This window comes from Doryrhamphus excisus, linkage group LG4 (genome assembly GCF_037039965.1).
Source record: "Doryrhamphus excisus strain RoL-2023G ecotype Guam linkage group LG4, RoL_Dexc_Guam_v1.1, whole genome shotgun sequence".
In the NCBI taxonomy this organism is placed as follows: Eukaryota; Metazoa; Chordata; class Actinopteri; order Syngnathiformes; family Syngnathidae; genus Doryrhamphus; species Doryrhamphus excisus.
Genome location: NC_136360.1, coordinates 1,112,132 through 1,134,886, shown reverse-complemented (window position 1 = coordinate 1,134,886; position 22,755 = coordinate 1,112,132). Strand labels below are relative to the sequence as shown.

Genomic DNA, 22,755 nt, shown 5'->3' with positions numbered 1-22,755 from the left:
TCATCCATGAAAACAGACCTGTTTTCTTTTTTTTAGGCAAAACAATATATTCTCCAACACCCATATATTCAGTGATTAATATTTTTGCCTATATCTGACAACCCTACCCGTTTGTGTTTGGTGCATATTGATTTGGTCGGTCTAAGGCCTAACTGATGACTCGATTAATCAAAACTAATCATTCATTCATTCATTCACTTGTCTTCGGGCGAGAGGCGGGGTACACCCCGGACTGGTGGCCAGCCAATCACAGGGCACATATAGACAAACAACCATTCACACTCACATTCATACCATATATGGATAATTTGGAGTCGCCAATTAACCTAGCATGTTTTTTTTTGGAATGTGGGAGGAAACCGGAGTACCCGGAGAAAACCCACGCATGCACGGGGAGAACATGCAAACTCCACACAGAGATGGCCGAGGGTGGAATTGAACCCTGGGGCCTTTATTAATTTCTCAAAAATTTTTGCATGGTTTCTAGGACTTTAAAAATGTTTCAAATGTGTTTACAAATGTACACCCACAGCTTAAAGGTTTACTTTAGAGGGCCGAGGGTGGGATTGAACTCGAGTCTCCTAGCTGTGAGGTCTGCGTGCTAACCACTCGGACACCGTGCGGCCATTAGACTAATCAATTTGAAGAAAATAATTCATTTGCAGCCCATCTTATGGACTTTTTTTTTTTTTTTGGCTGTTGAGTCTTACATTGGTTGTGATGGCGACAGGATAGCAATTCACCTATGCGGTGCAGAAATAGCGTGAAGGTGTTTCCTCCCCTTCACGTATCGGATCATCACGGATCACGGTCTTAAATTCTGATCTGTTTTGCACATTTTGCCCTCATGACTTTGTCTTGCTTTACACAAGCTGCAAATTATCATGATGTCTTGTTTATTATCAGTGATTGACAGTATGAATTGCTTTTACCCTATGAAAAGGTTATTATGCTGTGAGTCTTCATTCATCTGGAATAGTGCCTTGTCGCTCACACTGCTTTTATCATTCAAATTGGAGTTTATCATCTACAAGCTTGAGTGTACAGCTTTTGTTTTTTGTGTTTTTTTTATAGTGATTATTATCATCCTCCTTGGCTGCCACCCCCTGCTCGTGAGATGAGCACATCAAACGATACTTTGCACTAACGAAGCTGGCTTTGCTGGCCAACTCCTGCTTTTCACTGTAAGGCACCTGCTGAATTGACAGACAGGCAACAAAGAGCCTCTCACCATGTGAGTGTTGTCACTGCCGCCGTGGAGTGGGCAGCACAATAGACTGGAGAGGTGGCCTGGGCTTTTAGCCACGTGCCAGCTCGTGTTGACAACATGCGAGACCAACAGAGCCCAGAGCATCATGAAGGGGAGGCGATATGGGGGGCAGGACCGGGCAAGAACGGGATAGGGACACCTGCATGTGCTTGAGGTTTTCTTTATAATGGAATATCCTGACCATACATACACAGTGGTTCAGAAAGGAGATCCAAAGGGAAACAAAAACAAAAGTGCAGGTGTGCACATGGCTACCGATGCGTACCAAATCTCAGTACCGTAAAGGCACCGGACGACCAGACCGAAACTAGCCAAACGTGGTTGGAAGAGTAGTCTAATATTGCCACAATTGTGTATCAGCATGCATCTACTGTCAATGAATTAGTTAATTTCTTAATTTTAGTCCGTAAACGGGCGGCGCGGCGGTCAAGTGGTTAGCGCGCAGACCTCACGGCTAGGAGACCAGTGTTCAATTTCACTCTCGGCCATCTCTGTGTGGAGTTTGCATGTTCTCCCCGTGCATGCATGGTGGCCAGCCAATCACAGGGCACATATAGACAAACAACCATTCACACTCACATTCATACCTATGGACAATTTGGAGTCGCTAATTAACCTAGCATGTTTTTGGAATGTGGGAGGAAACCGGAGTACCCGGAGAAAACCCACGCATGCACGGGGAGAACATGCAAACTCCACACAGAGATGGCCGCGGGTGGGATTGAACCCTGGTCTCCTAGCTGTGAGGCCTGCGCGCTAACCACTCGACCGCCGTGCCACCATATACAATTTATATCTTGATATTTTTTCCATAAACTGAATTTAGATATTTAAAAAAAAATATCGCCCAGCCTTAATCGTACCCTTGATTATGTAAAATGATCTGCTTCTATGAAAGCGAAAGTGGTAACTAAGCAACGTAATAGTCTTATTATTAAGGTGTGCTCTGGCTGGCAGACCAGAATTGATATCCCAGTAAGCCGTATGTTGATTCAGGAAGTGATCCCGTGCCCTGTTTTTTTTTTTTTTAAATACTATATCATTCTTGTACAGTATTTTTCTATTTTACTCCTGCTTTTTATGCCCTTCATTTTTTCTTTGTACAGTTTTATGTAGAACTTGGGTATCCACTCATTTCATTGATGTTCTTTTACTATTCTATTGAACTTGCATGTGGCAAAATTTCTTAAAAATAACAAATAAAGCATTGTTTTGGGACAAAATTTGTATGTGTAGCGGTTCGGGCACAGTTTGAAAAGTACATATGTGGCACCGTTATAACATGATTTATCACATACTACAGTATTAATTGTCCGTGCACCCTAGAAACCGCCCATGAATGATACGGGAAAAGGCCGAAATGATACTGTGTCAAAGCCCAGGGCAGTGATACTGATAAAATATAGAGTTTAACCATGTCCAGTATCAGCCCCGGTAGCTGTCCACTCAGAGCGCGCTGCTTTGGTATCGTGCCCGTGGAACAACCAATCAGAGAACAGCGCACAAGTGCTTAGTGCCTAGTGCTTCTCCAGTCACCAAAAAACCCAAACTTGATTAATGGAACTTTAATTGTCAGACAATGGTAAGATAAGACTGTTTATAAAATATTATTGTTGAAATATTTTTGCAATTATTGTGTTTACACTGTTTAGATATAATACATGTAATAAACTGAACATTTTCTGGTAACAAAATGGTCTTTTGATTAAATAGTACGTGATAATAAGCTCATGATTAAATAGTACGTGATAATAAGATCATCACCTTTGGTCTCGGGCTGATACTGACACTTGGGGGCATGATACCTGGCCTGATACCAGACAAACCATGTGAAAACCTATAAAGCCAACTCTACATACTTTAAAGGTGGCAGGTCTCATTAAAGTTTAGGTTCTAATCTCGATATGTTTTTGATGCAGTGGGTGAAATACACTCACTCCAAGGCATAGATAGCACTGTGCTACTTTTGCGTGTGTAGTTGAGATATAAATCAATTCAGGCCTCACATGAAGCCCGGGCTTTTTTGTGCTGCGCTGTTTATTTCTGCAGTAAAATAATCATTAGCCTATAAAAATTCTGGAAATGAAAAATGTAAAGGATGCGTATAAATAGTAGGTGGCAAGCAGCATTATGGATCTCTGGCCTTGTAGTGTCCCTAAGGACCTCAGCAGTTTTCTTTGTCTTGATTTTCCTTTTTGATCAATTTGCTGTGCTGCCCCCCCAACAGCGTTCCTCTCAAGGTCTTGAGTTATGCAAAGAAAATCCGAGATTCCATTTCCAAGAGAGCTAACTATTAACTATTTTTGAATAATTTCATCTGTTTAATGTCAGCGTTGCTGTTTGGTTCTTATGCGTGATTGCCTGAGCTGGAAAAAAAATAAGCAAAGCATTAATCAGCTCTCTGATATTTTCTTGCTTACACGGCTGGATTTGGAGGACATAAAGCGTCTAAAGTGAGTTTAGCTGGCTTTGCAGAGTGTACTTCTCATATTTTTCTTCATCATGCTTTTGTTATGGATGAAGAAACCAAGTTTTTCTTTTCATTTTTTATTCCACCGAGTCTCAGGCTTCCGCTTTCCTGAGGTGTAATTGGTGCTCTCCTCATCGGAATGGCCCAATGCAGATGAGTGTTTCGCATATTTGGGCTAATGATTCTGCATAGTGATTAAAATGAATCAGAGAGTATGCTGCTTTTGTAGTATCTGGACCCCTCCATCATTAGTGAATGGCTTCCTCTTTTTATGTACCAGTCAGTGTTAGTCGAGCAGCAGTTTCATTCGAGGCCTGGGGAGGGCTTTCATGACGCGCACAAACTCAAAGGTTTCTCCACTTCTTGTAATCATGGACACCACTCTTCTGGGCCCTTTCACTGTCGTCTTCTGGCTCCTCAAAGGTGCCTTTGATTCCTTTACATCTTACACCCAGGCCGGATAGTGTCACATTATATTTTTCCGCTCCTTTTTTTTTTTTTGAAACTATACACCCCAACCCAAGTCCTCACCCCATTTCTCGTCCCGGTCTCTTTACTCTTTCATGGGCACATGCTCATCAGTTGCTGTTTGTATTTATTGTCCTCTCGTGGAAAGCTGATTTAGCACTACTCCATGTTTCAGGGAACTTCCTGTTTCATACACCGTTCCGTGATTCACCTTTTTTTTTATAATTGACCCCTTCTCTTTGTTTTTTCCTTTTTTCTTCTGCTTTAAATGAATAATGCAGAGTGGGTGGAAAATGGGGATTAAAGAGGAGTTAAAGCCACTCCCGACTTCGGCGCTGCACAGTTCCACAGTCTCTCACAGGACCGGGAACATTTTAGGGGCTAACAAGCTCCTTTGCTCTTGGCGTTTTTTTTTTTTTTGTTTTTCTTTGCTGCTTGTGTCCCACTTCGTCCTTGGTTCCAAATTCCTGCTGCATCCCCCCCCCCCTCCTCCCCCAACCCACGTACGCCTTACCCCACTCGGATTCGCCTCAGCTGACTGACTTTTTTTCATATATCAAAGTTTTTCCACTACAGCAGAAACAAACTTGTATAACTTTTATAAGTGTTTGGAAACAATCTGGTTTAATAGATTTTATTTCAAGTTTAAAGTATTGTAAAAAAAAAAAAAAACTTACCAGGGGGGCATCTCAGAGGATGAAATGGTTAGCACATCTGCCTCACAGCCAAAGTGGTGTTGCTTAGACCTCTCTGTGGGGGTTTCCGTGTACTTAGGGTTTCCTCCCACATCCCGATAGTTAAATTGTCCAAAATTGTCCACATGTATGAATTTGAGCCAGACTGATACAGGATTTTTGGGGCCGATACCGATATTGGTGGCCAAAAGAAACCTGATATTCAATATATCCATCGATAACCGATACATTGGCCAATGTATGAAAAAAGAGCCTTGATCGGCACAGGTTATATGCTCTACATCAGGGGTCTAAAATCAATTTACCTGGGGGCCACTGGAGCTAGGGTCTGGGCAAGGCTGGGCCGCATCAGGTTTTCCAAAAAAACGCATTCATTAAAAAAAGAAAAATATACAAACTTTTTCAGTGCTTTGGTTTCGATTTTCTACAATAAAAGCTCTGATAAAACATTCCACTGTTCTCAAATATCTTAATTTTTATTTTTCTGCACAAAATAAGATGAAAAATAAATAAAGAAAATCAATCAATAAGTAATAAATAAATATAATAATAATAAAATGGCAAATAATAAAAACTTAAGAAAGCACATATAGTTGGTGGGTAGACAAATTATTTTTTTCAGATTAAAATTGACAAAGCATTATTAGAGCCCTGTAGACATGACAAAACACGACTATAGTCACATTTATACTTATATTATACTTATGTATTTTTTTATTTACAACATATTGCTTAACTGCAGGGTCTTGAGACACATGCTAACTCGCAAACTAGAGAGCTAGCCACCTAAACGGTAGCCTTCAAGTTATTTCCTTTAAACTTAAATAGCCAAAAACTTACCACTTCCACACGGATAGGGAGGATAACTATTAACAGTTATTTAACCTTTAACATGAACATTAATCAAACGTAATATTTTTTTCTGGGTACATGATACCATACAGCATCCGTATCAAACTTGCGCGGGCCGCACTAACATTAAACTTTCATATCAAGGCTGGGGCCTCAAACTAGTGTCCTGCGGGCCACATTTGGCCCGCGGGCTGCGTGTTTGAAACCCCTGCTCTACATGAACATAAACCCTTACAATACCCCAAATACAAAGGAGAAGACTACTAAATGAAAATAAGAACGTTGATTTAGTAATTATTGCATTATATGAAATAAAAAATTTTAATTATTTGCATCAAGACCTTAACTTGTGAATTTATGGAAGTATGAAGTGAAATGGCCCCATCCTTACTTTTATTTCTAAACGTCAAAGAAAGGGCACTTTTAGTATTATAGTATTACTAGGGTGGTGTTACGAGATCTTATGGGATTAAAATGTGACGAAAGTTCTTCTTCAGAGAAAAAGTTGCCTCGCGGGAAGAGGTCAGCTAGAAGTTTTTAGTACTGTGGCATCACTACATCAATACACATAAAATGGAATTGGGAATTTTGCCCATCTTTCACAATCCTTATGTGAAACATGAACACATTTCTTTTCACTTTTTTGTGCATTCTAATGAGGAAAAACAAGTTAATATGAGCTAGCTCACAATGTACGTCATCGGGGCCTACTTTTGCTGTGATCACGCATTAAGTACATTGATGATAACATGTGACACTTAGAGTATCGACCATATTTTGATGTTTTAAAACAATGCCAAAACTTATTTCCAAGGGGCATTTATTGAGTCCAGGATCTCGTACTACTTCTGTCAACAACAGCAGCATAGAAACGTTGACAACACTTACTGTGTTCGCTGTCATTGGGATGGCCGTGTCTTCCAGCACAAGACTCGGGTATAAAATGCTGAATGCAAATTAGCATCTTGTTGAGTGCAAGGTGTCCACTCTTCACACAATAACAATATTTCAGTAGCTTGGTTAATGTACAAGTCAGTTAACTAATGTTAGCATTAGCATCAAAATAGGTACTTCCCGCGATGTCTTTTGTCAGCTCGCTCAAACTAACTTTTCTCTCGGTAGAACGCACTGAATTCCATCTGCTGTGGTGTTACTGTCTCCAGTAATTCTACATTTGATCAAAGTTACTTAAGATTTGTCAGATCAGGCCATCTTTGCTGCATGTTTTTTTTTCTATAGGATGAAATTGTAAATTGTATATTTTAAATGATCACAGTCCTTTTGCTGATTTTCTGTAAAGATTTCTCTGTAAAGAACTCAAGTTGAAGCTTCTAGTTGCTGCTGCCGCCCCACTGCTGTGTCCAGCTACCAGTTATCCTCAGCGTGACAGAAACATGAAGAGACCGGTACCTCTTGTTTTTCGCTGTTGCTGCTGGGACCCCCAAATGAGAGCAGAAATTGAAACTAATTTAAAACTATGAGAGGAACCACGCTGTCATGTTTATGGATATTATAAGGCCTTATGATATTTGTTGTTGTTACATTTTTAACCTTTTGACTTGTTGCACGTTACTTGAACCGTGAGAGAAACCGTGCCTCATTAACTCCGCTTGATTGTTAACATTCTTAATAGTGCTGTTTTTTTTTTTTTTAGCAGTGCAATAATTCAACATGACAGACTTAATTGATCTTGTTATTGTGGAACGTAAAGCTCAAATGCCCGCGGTTATTTTGACACAAGAGGTTTTGTGAGAGGAATAATGGTGCCAGCTTCAGTCTAGGAAACTACACATGAAGTGTAAAGAGTCAAATGGAAGGCAAGAAGGGGCACCGGGGTGCATGACTTGTGAGTTTAGTGTGACACTCACATGAAAATGCCAACATGCATGTACATTAGATTTTGTCGTAATCAGTAAAGGGTGAAAAAACGGAAACCGTAAAGTTGTGCGGTTTGAGCCTTGCTCCCTACACCCAGTCACTGTCGTCGTGTCTCTGAGACTTGTGACGGAGGAGTGAATGAATATGGTTTTTATTTCATTTGAACATGCATCAGATTACAATTGAATGCATCACATAATCAGTTCGCAGTTCCACATGTCCAAAAGGAGTAGGAAGAAGCAAAGCTTATTAAATGCTACCCATTCATACTTTTACAATCAGTAACTGTTATATTTGTTCACTTCCTGCTTTCCAAATATAGTTTAAGGCAGGGGTCTCAAACACAAATGTGGCCCGCAGGACACTAGTTTGAGGCCCCCGCCTTGATATGAAAGTTTAATGTTAGTGCAGCCCGCGCAAGTTTGATATGGATGCTGTATGGTATCATGTACCCAGAAAAAATTATTACGTTTGATTCATGTTCATGTTAAAGGTTAAATAACTGTTAATAGTTATCCTCCCTATCCGTGTGGAAGTGGTAAGTTTTTGGCTGTTTAAGTTCAAAGGAAATAACTTGGAGGCTACCGTTTAGGTCGCTAGCTCTCTAGTTTGCGAGTTAGCATGTGTCTCAAGACCCTGCAGTTGCGCAATATGTTGTAAATAAAAAGAGTATAAATGTGACTATAGTCGTGTTTTGTCATGTCTACAGGGCTCTAATAATGCTTTGTTCATTTTAATCTGAAAAAAATAATGTCTACCCACCAACTATATGTGCTTTCTTAAGTTTTTATTATTGGCCCTTTTATTATTATTATTATTATATTTATTTATTACTGATTAATTTTCTTTATTCTTGATTTGTTTATTTATTTTTCATCTTATTTTGTGTAGAAAAATAAAAAGTAAGATATTTGAGAACAGTGGAATGTTTTATCAGAGCTTTTCTTGTAGAAAATCGAAACCAAAGCAAAGTTTATTCATTTTTCTGTTTTTAATAAATGCGTTTTTTTTTTTTTGGAAAACCTGATGCGGCCCAGTCTCACCCAGACCCTAGCTCCAGTGGCCCCCAAGTAAATTGAGTTTGAAACCCCTGGTTTAAGGGTTTTATTTATTTATTTTTATTATTTATTTTTTAAATTTTATTTATGTCACGTACCAAAGTACTCGGTGATATGAGTATCCAATGACATAATGGGTACCATAGTAAGTGTCAATATAGTGATATATATAGCACATCATGACTGGTTCAAGACTCTTCATCCTTGTATTTAGCAAACATCAACTGCTTGTATTGTTTCTTGAATTGGCTCATCGTTGTGCATTGTTTGAGGGTCTTAATCAATCAATATTGAGTTAACTTGAGTTAACCGCCATGGGTGCCTTGAAAAGTGCAAAATAAAATAGAATCTGCAAATGTCTTTGCTACACTGACACACATACCCAATGTTGTATTGGATATATGATTGACTGGCATTATGGTTATTGAGAACACACTCCGTTCTGCTTAAATCGTCAGTATAAATAACAGTGTGGCAATCTTTTCCCATTTACACCGGAATTGAACCTTGATCATGTGTGGAAATATGAGCACTTCCCTTCATAACGACGCTGGAATCATCCAATTGTGCGTTTGAACGTTGGCTTATCAGAAGGTTTCTGTAAATTATTCAGGTAGCATGTGATGTTGTGATGATATCTTGTTTCAAATGTGGTTTATACTATTAAGACCACCAACTGGGGGGGGGTGAAGCATCTTTTGCAATTAACTTCTTTCTAGGCTACATGCCAGAAGATGCAATTATGCAGCACCGTGGCGCACACTCATACCCGGTGCACTCACCTCTGTATGACCTATTTCTTTAGAAAAAAAAGAAAAAGAAAAGAAAAACGAGTGAAGCTGCTTAAATGTTCGTATAACCAGAAATTCCCATGGAAGCAACCTTGGAGGCAAGCCAAGTAGATGTAGCGTCATTATCTCTGTTTCTTCCGGATGAACATCGCCGCTTGCGTTAGCTTTGCATGCTGCAATGTGAGAGGCCTCCGTGTAGACCAGTGATTTTCAACCTTTTTTGAGCCGCGGCACGTTTTTTTTTTACATTGGAAAAATCTTGTGGCACACCACTAACCAAAAATGTTCCAAAATGTCACCACGACCTCACACGCGCATCAATAAGTCTATGGGAGGAACAAGGTAGGTGTTGCCACACGGACCAATATTACATTGCTATGCCAGTCTTTACACCACAGACACTCCACAGTAGCCATGTTTTTACATCACCACTTTTTCTCTTTCCTAATGACCTTTCGGGAAACAATGGTATCCATGGAAAGGAATATTCCAATCTGAATAGTCAACCAGAATAGTCAATAGGGCATGCCCAGTAAAACGTAAACATCAACATCACGTGATACCGGCTTCCCCGAGTTTTTCTTTCACTTGTTGGAATAACTCCGTATTGCCAGTTTTTCATCTGTCCAGTCTTGAAATTTAGATTTTAAATCAAAAACAAACTTTGCTTAGCAGTCCAATGCCGATTGCTGGCCTCCATTTTTAAAAGTGAAGAACGTCTGGATCTGCGTGTTACGTCATATCTGAGCAGGCGCTGAAAGAACGCACCCGGGATCAATTTAAACAGGAAAAGATCAAATTCAATCTTGCTAATATTTTATAATTAAACTCAGGACATGTTTTATATAGATATATATTTTCTTTTTTAATAAAACTGGACTTGTGAATGGCGTATAGAAGGGTTTAGATTCTGTTCCACAGATGGCGCTAATGCACACGAAAGCTGCTTGCCAACCGCCAATAAACAACAGAAGAAGAAAAACACCACAAAGAAGAAGAACGCACCCTGACAACTTTCCGTTTGAGCGGGTACAAGATACCTCAATCGGATTGGTTAAAGGAATATTCCATCCCTGTTCAATTCTTTCCGTTTGAGCAAATAAACCAAATGCAATTGGAATATTTGGGTCCATATATTCATGGCTATTGACATAATATTTGTAAATGATGATTAATAAATATTAATTATAAAAAGTGATATTGGATAATTCCTAACGGCACACCTGACGGTTTCTCAAGGTACACTAGTGTGCCGCGGCACAGTGGTTGAAAATGACTGGTATAGACGGTGTCAGATTCACAGATGTGACACCGGATCCAATTTGTTGGAACCGGACACCCACCGCACTCGGACGCTTGCCTAATTGGAGAGTTTGCCGCTGGAAAAAACACCTCCGTCGATTATTCCATCTAGAAGTGACTAACTCCTGAATGTATTGTCTAATACTGTCATGTTTAGTAGTCGGAAGTTTTATTTTGTTTTTTTAATTCTCAGACAGGTGCTAAAGGATCCAAGCCCTTGACACCATGGATATGGACACTCAACCGCAAGGACAGCAAGCCGCCGTGCCAGTGTTCCAGCCCCAGGTATTCTCCTCACACGGACCAGACCTTAGACCTGCAAACTGACGCTTAAATGCTCTGCATAGAACTGCTAGTGTTGCATGCTGTTGCATTAGAGCAGGGGTCTCAAACGTGCGGCCCGTGGGCCAAATGTGGCCCGCAGGCATAGTCAAAGTTAAACATTCGATATTTCTTGTGTGAATTGTGCTTAAGGGCTGCACGGCGGTGGAGTGTTTAGCGTGCAGACCTCACAGCTAGGAGGCCAGGGTTCAATTCCACTCTCGGCCATCTCTGTGTGGAGTTTGCATGTTCTCCCCGTGCATGCGTATTATGGGTTTTCTCCGGGTACTCCGGTTTCCTCCCACATTCCAAAAACATGCTAGGTTAATTAGCGACTCCAAATTGTCCATAGGTATGAATGTGAGTGTGAATGGTTGTTTGTCTATATGTGCCCTGTGATTGGCTGTTGCAGTCATACTTGATGTTGCTTATTTATTGAACAAAGATTGAAATAATAATACATTAGAGCAGGGGTCTCCAACGTGCGGCCCGTGGGCCAAATGCGGCTTTGAGGCCCCCGCCTTAATAGTTATGATATGGATGCCGTATGGTTTCATGATCCCAGAAATATTGAGCTTAAAGCTGCGTGCACACCGGACACAATTGACGCGATTTTGCCCCGCCCATACGTCCATGACTGAGATCAAAGAGATCAAAACACTGGAAAAGTGTTTTTTTTTTTTTTTTTTTTGAAAACCTGATGCGGTCTAGCCTCACCCAGACCCCAGCTCCAGTGGCCCCCAAGTAAATTGATTTTGAGATCCCTGCATTAGAGTTAATATTTTGGTTGTTATTCAGTGAGCCAAGTGGTTAGCACGCAGGCCACACAGCTTGGAGACCAGAGTTCGATTCCACTCTCGGCCATCTCTGTGTGGAGTTTGCATGTTCTCCCCGTGCATGCTATTTAAACTTAAATAGCCAAAAACTTACCACTTCCACACGGATAGGGAGGGTAACTATTAACAGTTATTTAACCTTTAACATGAACATTAATCAAACGTAATAATATTTTCTGGGTACATGATACCATACAGCATCCATATCAAACGTGCGCGGGCCGCACTGACATTAAACTTTCATATCAAGGCTGGGGCCTCAAACTAGTGTCCTGCGGGCCACATTTGGCCCGCGGGCCGCGTGTTTGAGACCCGTGACCTAAACGGGAGCCTTCAAGATATTTCCTTTAAACTCAAAAAAGCCAAAAACTTACCACTTCCACACGGATAGGGAGGATAACTATTAACAGTTATTTAACCTTTAACATGAACATGAATCAAACGTAATAATTTTTTCTGGGTACATGATACCATACAGCATCCATATCAAACTTGCGCAGGCCGCACTAACATTAAACTTTCATATCAAGGCGGGGGCCTCAAACTAGTGTCCTGCGGGCCACATTTGGCCCGCGGGAAGCGTGTTTGAGACCCCTGTTTTAAACAGTTTAAAAATAATAATAATTAGCTGTCTTGCCTTAGCTTGCCCTGTATTATTTAATTTCCTCCTTTCTTTCGATTATGCTTCCAATTATTATGGCGAATGTGTGAGATAGACAGTGGCGGACAAATGCAGAGCCGCTTCTATTGATCAGAACTCGGGTGGATGGCAGAGTCGGGTCTCCCTGCATGCCTCTTTTGGTTCGATAAACTGAGCTTTGTTCATTGCAGATGTGGTAGCTGTTGGATTTTAATACCGTCCTTCAACATCAGGTCTATTGATTTCTTTCCAGAAGGATGCTTTTGCCTCCATAACTATTGAATAGACTTTAAACAAGGAGGTTCATTTATATGCCCCAGAGTAAATAAATGTGGATTTTTCTTTTCTTTTTTTTTTTTTTTGTTGAAAAGAAACAACACTAAAAATAGGCCCGGCTTGTTGTTTTCCTTGTGTATGCAAGGGCATTACAACATTAACACTGGAATTGCCAAGAGAGGTAATTTATTCTAAGTTTTATAATTGCAAAATTAAGCATAATTGGGTTGCACACATATGAAAGTCAGATAAAAGCTCTAATGATTAATTTGACTTTAAGCAACCCCCCCCATACACACAAACACCAAATCATCTGCGGATCCCCAGTTGTTGATTATGTGTTCTTTTTCAGGCTTAATGATTTTTTTTTTTTTTCAACTGTTTCCAGTGTTTTTCACGGCCGTTGAGTCGAGTCCTACACTTTGTGCTAATTTTATTCTGCCTTCAGTGTTGCCTTTTTTTTTTTTTTTTTCTAACAAAGTCAGAGTGGATGTGAACTGCTTTCAGAATTAGTGGGAGTTGCGGATTCCGTTAAGAGATTGGGGATCAGATCGGTGTCTAACTCGCAATCCAGATGGATGAATTTCAACAAGTCGTCATGTTTTCGTACTTTCTCAAGGTCTGCTCCGCCTGGCAGTCTTGGCAGCACAAGGTGGGGGGGTGGGGAGGGGGGCGTTATCCTCCTGTAGAAATCAAAATTTTATACGCAGTGAAGGATATTCTGTATTGCTTGGCAATATATACGGTAGTTTCTCTGGGTCCCCGAGGTATGATGCATATGCATAAGGTAAACGAGATGAGCTGGTAAGATGTGCATTTTTAATGGCGCATTTGCTCTTCATGTGAGTAGCAAGGTTGAGGAGCGCCCCCCCCCCCCAACCCCTCTCCACCCGCGCAGCCCCCCCCCCCCCCTCCAATGAGATTTTGATCGTCGCTGCAGATTTTGACAGACACAGATCCGTCTGAAAGCGTGAGACAGAGTGGCGCATTTGCGGAGTGGATTGAGAAGCGGACGATGAAGCACCTCTGGGTTGAATCCTGGCGTTTTGGCTGCCTGGTTGGCTCACTGGCTGACTGGCTTAGGATGAATATTGCATGGTGCCGCCGTGCTCAAGGGGGGCTAGTGATGGGTGAGAGTGGGTGTGAGCCCTTCTGCCTGCCAGTCACTGTCTCTTCCTGTAGTCCTCACTGTCATGCATGTTAATCTGAACACATTTTATGCACTTTTTTTTTTTTTTTTACAATGTAGAATAATAGGTTTATGCTGTAATAAATCTGGAGGGTGTTACGCCGTCGCAAGGAGGTTATGTTTCCATTCCATGTAATGTTAATAGGAATACACAAACACTACTTAAACAATGTTTGAAAATACTCTTTGTAGTAGCGGGACATGGTTTAATGAAAAAGCCATTAAATTATGCAAAAATGACTTAATTATCCACTGAATAATGCATGAGTTGTAATGACGGGAGGTTCAGGCAAATACAGTGGTTATAGAAAAAGGTGCAAAATGTTGGTGCTGATGCAAACTGAGATTATTCATTCGTTTTCGACCGCTTTTTCCTCACGAGGGTCACGGGGGTGCTGGAGCCTATCCCAGCTGTACACTTTTCGTGCAATTGCTGTTTCACAGGTTTTAAAGGTGGCTATAGGGGTGTTAGTTCAAGTCCAGAGGGCTCTAATAATGGTCATTCATTCTTTCATTTTCTACTGCTTTTTTTTTCATGAGGGTCGCGGGGGTGCTGGAGCCCATCCCAGCTGTCTTTTGGGTGAGAGAGGTGGGGTACACCCTGGACTGGTGGCCAGCCAATCACAGGGCACATATAGACAAACAACCATTCACACTCACATTCATACCTATGGACAATTTGGAGTCGCCAATTAACCTAGCATGTTTTTGGAATGTGGGAGGAAACCGGAGTACCCGGAGAAAACCCACGCATGCACGGGGAGAACATGCAAACTCCACAAAGAGATGGCCGAGGGTGGGGAAAGACAAAATAAGAAGCCAAAAAGTTACCACTTCCACACAAAATAGGAGGAGAACTCATTCATTCATTTTCGACCGCTTTTTCCTCACGAGGGTCACGGGGGTGCTGGAGCCTAGCCCAGCTGTATTGGGGCGAGAGGCGGGGTACACCCTGGACTGGTGGCCAGCCAATCACAGGGCACATATAGACAAACAACCATTCACACTCACATTCATACCTATGGACAATTCGGAGTCGCTAATTAACCTAGCATGTTTTTTTGGAATGTGGGAGGAAACCGGAGTATTCGGAGAAAACCCACGCATGCATGGGGAGAACATGCAAACTCCACACAGACATAGCCGAGGGTGGAATTGAACCCTGGGGCCTTTATTCATTCATTCATTTTTTACTGCTTTTTCCTCATGAGGGTCGCGGGGGTGCTGGAGCCTATCCCAGCTGTACACTTTTTGCGCAATTGCTGTTTCACAGGTTTTAAAGGTGGCTATAGGGGTGTTAGTTCAAGTCCAGAGGGCTCTAATAATGTTAGAAACTGTAATTAGAAGGTTAATTCATTCATTCATTCATTCATTTTATACCGCTTTTTCCTTACGAGGGTCGTGGGGGGTGCTGTCACACAGAGATGGTCGAGCGTGGAATTGAACCCTGGGGCCTTTATTAATTTCTCAACATTTTTTTCATGGTTTCTCGGATTTTGAAAATATTTCAAATGTGTTTACAAATGTACACTCGCAGCTTAAAGGTTGACTTTTCTCCAGCTTCCACTTGAGCTGTGGGCCTCCGTACTTCTGATTGGGAATTTGCCAGCATAGCGTGGATGTACTTGGAGTGTCGATGTCCGCCTGTCCCTCCTCTTTGCTGCCGTTGGCCTTTCTGTGGCAGCCGTTGGCAGTGCCGGGCTGTCACATCAAACCCTCTCCCCCTCTGCTGCTTGTCTCCCTTTCTCTGCCCCCCCCCCCTCTCGTCTCTACGCCTTGCCCCGTCAACCCTCCTCCATGTGTCTTGTCAGCTGTGTTTGGAAATGGCGTCATTATTGGTCAGCCTGTATCACACTTCTTCTCTCTCGCCGTCGCTCTGCCACTGAGATGCTCATGGCAGTTGTGTGTCACCTTTTTTACCCGTGACATACTGTCCCTCACAAATGTTACCCATAATGCCTTGCATTGCTGCCACTTAATATCCTTCCCATGCACCTTGTCCCCCATCACCTGTCAGAAGGCGATTAGTGCAGATGAGTAGAGCTTGGCAGAGCATCCGAGGAAAACACATCTGGATTATAAGGACCTGGTTTACATTTATATTGTACTGTAGGCCAGTTAAGTGACTTTGGGGAAAAATTTGGGCTAATTTGGGCCCTCATGCGCCGCAATCCGACCTCCCCTCCTCCATGGTCTCTTCAGTCACCCCGGCGTCATTCAGGTCATTCCTCTGTGACGTCTCCTTATGTGTGAGTGCCCCCTTGTTTCAGCTGGGAGCCCCTTATTGTGTGACACCCATGTGCGGCAGATGAGACGGCCTGTCAGTCAGCTGTGGCCCCGGCCGCCCTTTTGAAGGCCAGGCCAGGGGGCGAAGAGGTGCCGCAAATGGCCTGTGAAGTTTACATACACTGCCCACTGCTAAACAGATTAGCTCTAATGAAGTGTCTAATGCCGGGTGCTGCCGGCTGACATAATCCTGCCTGGCAGGCCTGGCCCCTTGGCTGCCAAAAAAGACGCCCTCCCTCCAGCCCTCTCTCTTCCGCCCTCGCACGGCCTCTGCTTGCCACCCAAGGCGACTCCACGCGGGGAGGTGCCCACTGTTAATCATGCCGGACAGTGTGCGATCTGACATGCAAATGTAGGTCATTGCATATGTAAATGTGTGATTACGGGGCTGGCATGCCAGGACACATTAGCAAGACTGTGCTCTCAGCAGGCGGTTGTCACAGCGCTTTAGAGGCTCATGCTAACATTTGTCAAGCTACCACGCAGAGAATGAAAGCAATGCCCTCTTGTCCTCTCTCTCGATGTTGTCGCTCTCTCTCTCTCGCTATCTATCTCTCCCTTTTCCGTCATTTTTTTTCTGTCCACTCTGGCCTTGCCTGCAATTTCACCAGGAAGCCGCATTGCTGTGGGAATGTGTACTAATCAATATTTGCTCACATTTTAAAAATTCAATTCAAAATTCAAGAATTTATTTTACACTGTTTACATTTTTTTTACATTTGTTTGAGTTTCAAAATGCAAAAAAAAAGACATGGGAGTGAGACAAAAAAAGTACACAAATAAACATTCATTCATTCATTTTCTACCGCTTATCCTCACGAGGGTTGCGGGGGGTGCTGGAGCCTATCCCAGCTGTCTTCAGGTGAGAGGCGTTGTACACCCTGGACTGGTGGCCAGCCAATCACAGGGCACATATAGACAAACAACCATTCACACTCACATTCATACCTATGGACAATTTGGAGTCTTGAGTTCAATTCCACCCTCGGCCATCTCTGTGTGGAGTTTGCATGTTCTCCCCGTGCATGCGTGGGTTTTCTCCGGGTACTCAAGTTTCCTCCCACATTCCAAAAACATGCTAGGTTAATTGGAGACTCCAAATTGTCCATAGGTATGAATGTGAGTGTGAATGGTTGTTTGTCTATATGTGCCCTGTGATTGGCTGGCGACCAGTCCAGGGTGTACCCCGCCTCTCACCTGAAGACAGCTGGGATAGGCTCCAGCACCCCCGCGACCCTTGTGAGGATAAGCGGTAGAAAATGAATGAATTTTTTCTGTAATTTCTCTTTATGGGTAGTTGTTAATTATATATTCAAACAATAAAAATGTTTAAAAAATCTATTTTTTATTTTTATTTTTATTTTTATTTTTATTTTTATTTTTATTTTTATTTTTATTTTTATTTTTATTTTTATTTTTATTTTTATTTTTATTTTTATTTTTATTTTTATTTTTTTTGTCCCGTCCAGCCATTGGGGCAGATAGTATTGTTGATTGAAATGCTTACATGCATGAAGTGATTTTTTAAACATTTTTATTATTTGAATATATAATTAACAACTACCCATAAAAATGTTTTGATAAGAAAAATTACAGAAAAAATTCTACTCTATTCTAATTCATTTTCTACCGTTTATCCTCACGAGGGTTGCGGCGGTGCTGGAGCCTATCCCAGCTGTCTCCGGGCGAGAGGCGGGGTACACCCTGGACTGGTGGCCAGCCAATCACAGGGCACATATAGACAAACAACCATTCACACTCACATTCATACCTATGGACAATTTGGAGTCGCTAATTAACCTAGCATGTTTTTGGAATGTGGGAAGAAACCGGAGTACCCGGAGAAAACCCACGCATGCACGGGGAGAAGTTTCAAAATAATAAAAGTTGCATTATTCGTGTGTGGCTGAGGACATCTGTTGTCCATTTTTTTTGCCACCAAAGCCCAAGAACATAACATGAGGGAGCTTATGTCAGCTGACTGATGTCATATGACATCTACAAAGTGAAACTTATGATGTGGACGACACACGACCCACGCTAACTTCACTATCACCGTAATGAGCACCACTGATATAACATATACAGTTTTTCTTTTCATGCAATGTATTACTTAACATTTTCACTTAAAAAAAAAAAACAAAACAAAACACCTCACTGCCAAGGTGTGACGGCTTTTATGTTACTGTGGCGATGCGCCATGATACATTAAACGTAGCGAAGCTGTCGCTTCCTTCCCTCTGTCCTAAGTCGCTTGTCCCCCGAGCGGCTCCTCCAGCCATGTTGGCAGCGCTGTTGACGTTTTGGCATTCTGATGTCTGTCACCTTCTGTTTGTCCCGTTCACACCTTCTAAAAGTTTACTAAAAGCAGGAAAGGTCACTCTCTATTTTTCTCACACATCATATACCTGTATATTGGACTTATAATAATTTATTATAATATTTTCAATTTTGTTTTTAAATTCTCTATAAATAAGCAAAGCTTATTAAATCCTACCCCTCCATCTGGTACTTTTACAATCAGTAACTGTTACATTTGTTCACTTCCTGCTTTCCATAATACAGTTTAAGGTTTTTTTTTTTTTTTAATAATGTACCTCGTACCGAAGTACAAGGTGATATGAGCATCCAATGCCATAATGGGTACCATAGTAAGTGTCAATATAGTGATATATATAGCACATCATGACTGGTTCAAGACTCTTCATCCTTGTATTTGTATTGTTTCTTGATTTTGCTCATAATAAACAACCTTAAGTCCAAACATGAAACCTTGGCAAGCACCGCAAAGCATGCTGGGAGGACGGGAGTGATGTTGGCTACAGTTGCAAGTTGCTACAAGTCCATTTTTTTGTTATCCTACACCTCCACCTGGTACTTTTACAATCAGTAACTGTTGCATTTGTTCACTTCCTGCTTTCCGTAATACAGTTTAAGGTTTTTATTTATTTATTTATTTATTTATTTTTAATAATGCACCTCGTACACCATCCAATGCCATAATGGGTACCATAGTAAGTGTCAATATAGTGATATATATAGCACATCATGACTGGTTCAAGACTCTTCATCCTTGTATTTAGCAAACATCAACTGCTTGTATTGTTTCTTGAATTGGCTCATCGTTGTGCATTGTTTGATTTCCTTACTCAATCCATTCCATAGTTTGATTCCACATACTGAAATGCTATGGCTAGCATAACGTAGTCCTAGCATAGAAGTGTTTCAAATGTACTTCTTCCCTGAGATCATATTTCTCCTCTCTTGTAGAGAAGTATTGGATGACATTTTTAGCTAATTGGTTATTTTTAGCCTTATGCATTATTTTAGCTGTTTGAAGATGAACTATATCAGCAAGTTGAAGTATTTGGGATTTTAGAAATAAGGAGTTAGTATGTTCTCTGTAGGCGTCATTATGAATTATCCTTACTGGCCTTTTTTTGCAGTACATTTAGCGAGTGAAGATTGCTTTTATAGTTATTAGCCCATATTTCCACACAATAAGTAAGATATGGTAGAACCACAGAGCAATAAAGACATATAACAAATAATATGTACCACTCTGTGAAGTTGTGGAATTTTCATTTGGGACATGTTATTTTCTCGCAGGCTGTCTATAAAATGCATTTCTGATATCGATATTGCATTTTTATGCTGACATCCCGAGCCACGACCTAACTATTGTAATTTGAATGTACTTTGCTGTGTATTTTGAGTCATTCATACATTTGTTTTTTTTTTTTCCAGAAACCTTTGCAGCCAGATATGGGCCACAATTCACTGGCTAACTTCCAAATAGAGAAGAAAATAGGCCGGGGACAATTCAGTGAGGTTTACCGGGCGAGGTATCTGCTAGACAACACCTCTGTGGCTCTGAAGAAAGTCCAGGTAGGAGACACTTCAATGTTTTCATTCATTTTCTACCGCTTAACCTCATGAGGGTCGTGGGGGCTGCTGAAGCCTATCCTAGCTGTTTTTGGGCTTCGGGCTGTCGCCAGCCAATCACATGGCACATATAGACAAACAACCATTCACACTCACATTCATACCTATGGACAATTAGGAGTCGCCAATTAACCTAGCATGTTTTTGGAATGTGGGAGGAAACCGGAGTACCCGGAGAAAACTCACACATACACGAGGAGAACATGTAAACTCCACACAGAGATGGCCGACGGTGGAATTGGACTCGGGTCTCCTAGCTGTGTGGCCTGCGCGCTAACCACTTTGTATTTTAAATTCTCTGCAATAGGTAAGAGATACAGTGTTTCCCACAGGACTCTACTTATGGCAGTAGGGCAAGGGTGGGCAAACTACAGCCCGGGAGCCACATCCGGCCCGCCAAGTGTTTGAATATTTAATTTAAACTTCAGATCATATTTCTCCTCTCTTGTAGAGAAGTATTGGATGACATTTTTAGCTAATTGGTTATTTGTAGCCTTAGGTATTATTTTAGCTGTTTGAAGATGAACTATATCAGCAAGTTGAAGTATTTGTGATTTTAGAAAAAATGAGTTAGTATGTTCTCTGTAGGCGGCATTATGAATTATCCTTACTGGCCTTTTTTTTTGCAGTACATTTAGCGAGTGAAGATTGTTTTTATAGTTACATAAAAGCATATATATGACTCTGCATTTGTTGTCATTCAGAGGTAAAACACTGTTTTCACTGTGATACCACCTAGTTCTGATTTCTTATACATTCTTTTTTTGGTCTGCAACTCTCCATCTAACATACCTCTGTGTCCTATCTCTCCCTCCATGTTTGATCCCCTAATAGATATTTGACTTGATGGATGCGAAAGCTCGGCAAGATTGCATCAAAGAGATAGATCTCCTTAAGGTAAGCAACCGGAGAAGAGGGAGTCTTTGGCTGCGCTATATTTTTCTCTTTTTCGTGCCTCAGCAGAGACCTTCCACCACAAGAAAACAATACATCTGTGCAAGGCATCCTGGTGTTTGCGTGTGGTGTTTGCGGGTACATTTATGTGTTTTGTTTTTGGTTTTGTTGTCGTGAATGTGTGTTGTACACAAAGTGAAAATATGTATAACGGTACATGGATTCCCTGAAGTCTTTTGAGTGAGGATTGTTGGTATGTATGCATAGATTCCTCCAGGCTTGTTGACTTATTTCAATTCTTTTTTTTTTGTTTTTGGTGCTTCGAATGGGACATAGCTTTCATCAGCAAATACAGTAAACCTCGGATATATCGGATTCAATTGTTCCCACTGGTTTTGTTCGATATAAGCGAAATCCGTTATATGCGTATACCAGAAAATGTCAGTTTTACGCATATATCGGATTTATATCCGGTATATGCGTAAATGGGATTTTATCCGTTATAAAAAGGCACTTCCTTGACTATGTTTCCAATGTACCTGGACTAATGAGAATTGAACTTTATTGGACTCTGAGCATAAGAAATTGTTAATTAAGCTAGGCCCTGTTACGCCCTACGTTAGGCAGGCCTACGTTATTTCCAATAGTGAGGTTAAGATCTCATTCACTGCTGTGCTAGTATTATTGACGTCACTCACTTTTATATTTGTCCTAAATCTGGAGCCAGGAGAAAGACACGATGCGGCCATCCGATATATGCCAGGGAAATTGGAACGGGACTGGAGATTTTGTCCGAAATAGGCGAAATCCGTTATAAAAAATCCGATATATGCATTGAAATTTTATTGGAAATGCATTACAGAAAAATCGTTTCTTTTTTATCTGTCCGTTGTGAGCGAATTTCCGATATATCCGAGGTTTACTGTATAAACCTTTTATAAAATGTTGATGTCACTATTTTATTCCATTAAAACGTATCAGACTGGTATCAAATCATTATATTTATCCCGTAATGTTTGTTTCCAGATAATATTCGCCCTCACATAGTATGTGGTCGTCTGCCATGTGTAAACACTGCAGGCTCTTTGTGCTTGTATGCTTTCTCACATATACATTAAGGAGAACGACAAAACTAATTCGATTAGTTTGCGCCACTTCAGTGTAGCCCCAGGAGCCGATCAAAGGCAAGGATATACTCAGATGTAGACAAGACACCGTAGAGGGACGTAATATGAGCAGCCGATCCTTGACTTGATGCTGCGAGACATCAGGGTTAACCTCAATCTGTATTTCTGACCCCCTACAAGTGGTCACGGTGGAGTTCAATGTCACACATCATCAGGTGTCGCTCATTTCCTTAATACATTGCTTTATTTCTTCCTTTGCGCTCATACTTCCTCTCGCATCACATACTGTATGTATATCCCTTAAACCAGGGGTCTCAAACTCATTTTACCTGGGGGCCACTGGAGCTAGGGTCTGGGCAGGGCTGGGCCGCATCAGGTTTTCCAAAAAAAAAAAAAAACGCATTTATTAAAAAACTGAAAAATATACAAACTTTTTCAGTGCTTTGGTTCCGATTTT

At 41.2% G+C, this 22,755-nt stretch overlaps 1 protein-coding gene across 3 annotated transcripts in view; it reads left to right on the top strand.

The window, feature by feature from the left end:
• nek7 (NIMA-related kinase 7) overlaps window positions 1-22,755 on the top strand; it is an 89,388-nt gene that overhangs the window by 15,518 nt on the left and 51,115 nt on the right. For all 3 annotated transcript variants that reach the window (XR_013627246.1, XM_058072363.2, XM_078789954.1), the window contains exons 2-4: window positions 10,978-11,069; window positions 20,080-20,220; window positions 21,112-21,174. Coding sequence is in view for 2 of the 3 variants with exons in the window: in XM_058072363.2 (XP_057928346.1) it covers window positions 11,010-11,069; window positions 20,080-20,220; window positions 21,112-21,174 (264 nt within the window). In the remaining variant the exon portion in view is untranslated. The remainder of the gene's footprint in view (window positions 1-10,977; window positions 11,070-20,079; window positions 20,221-21,111; window positions 21,175-22,755) is intronic.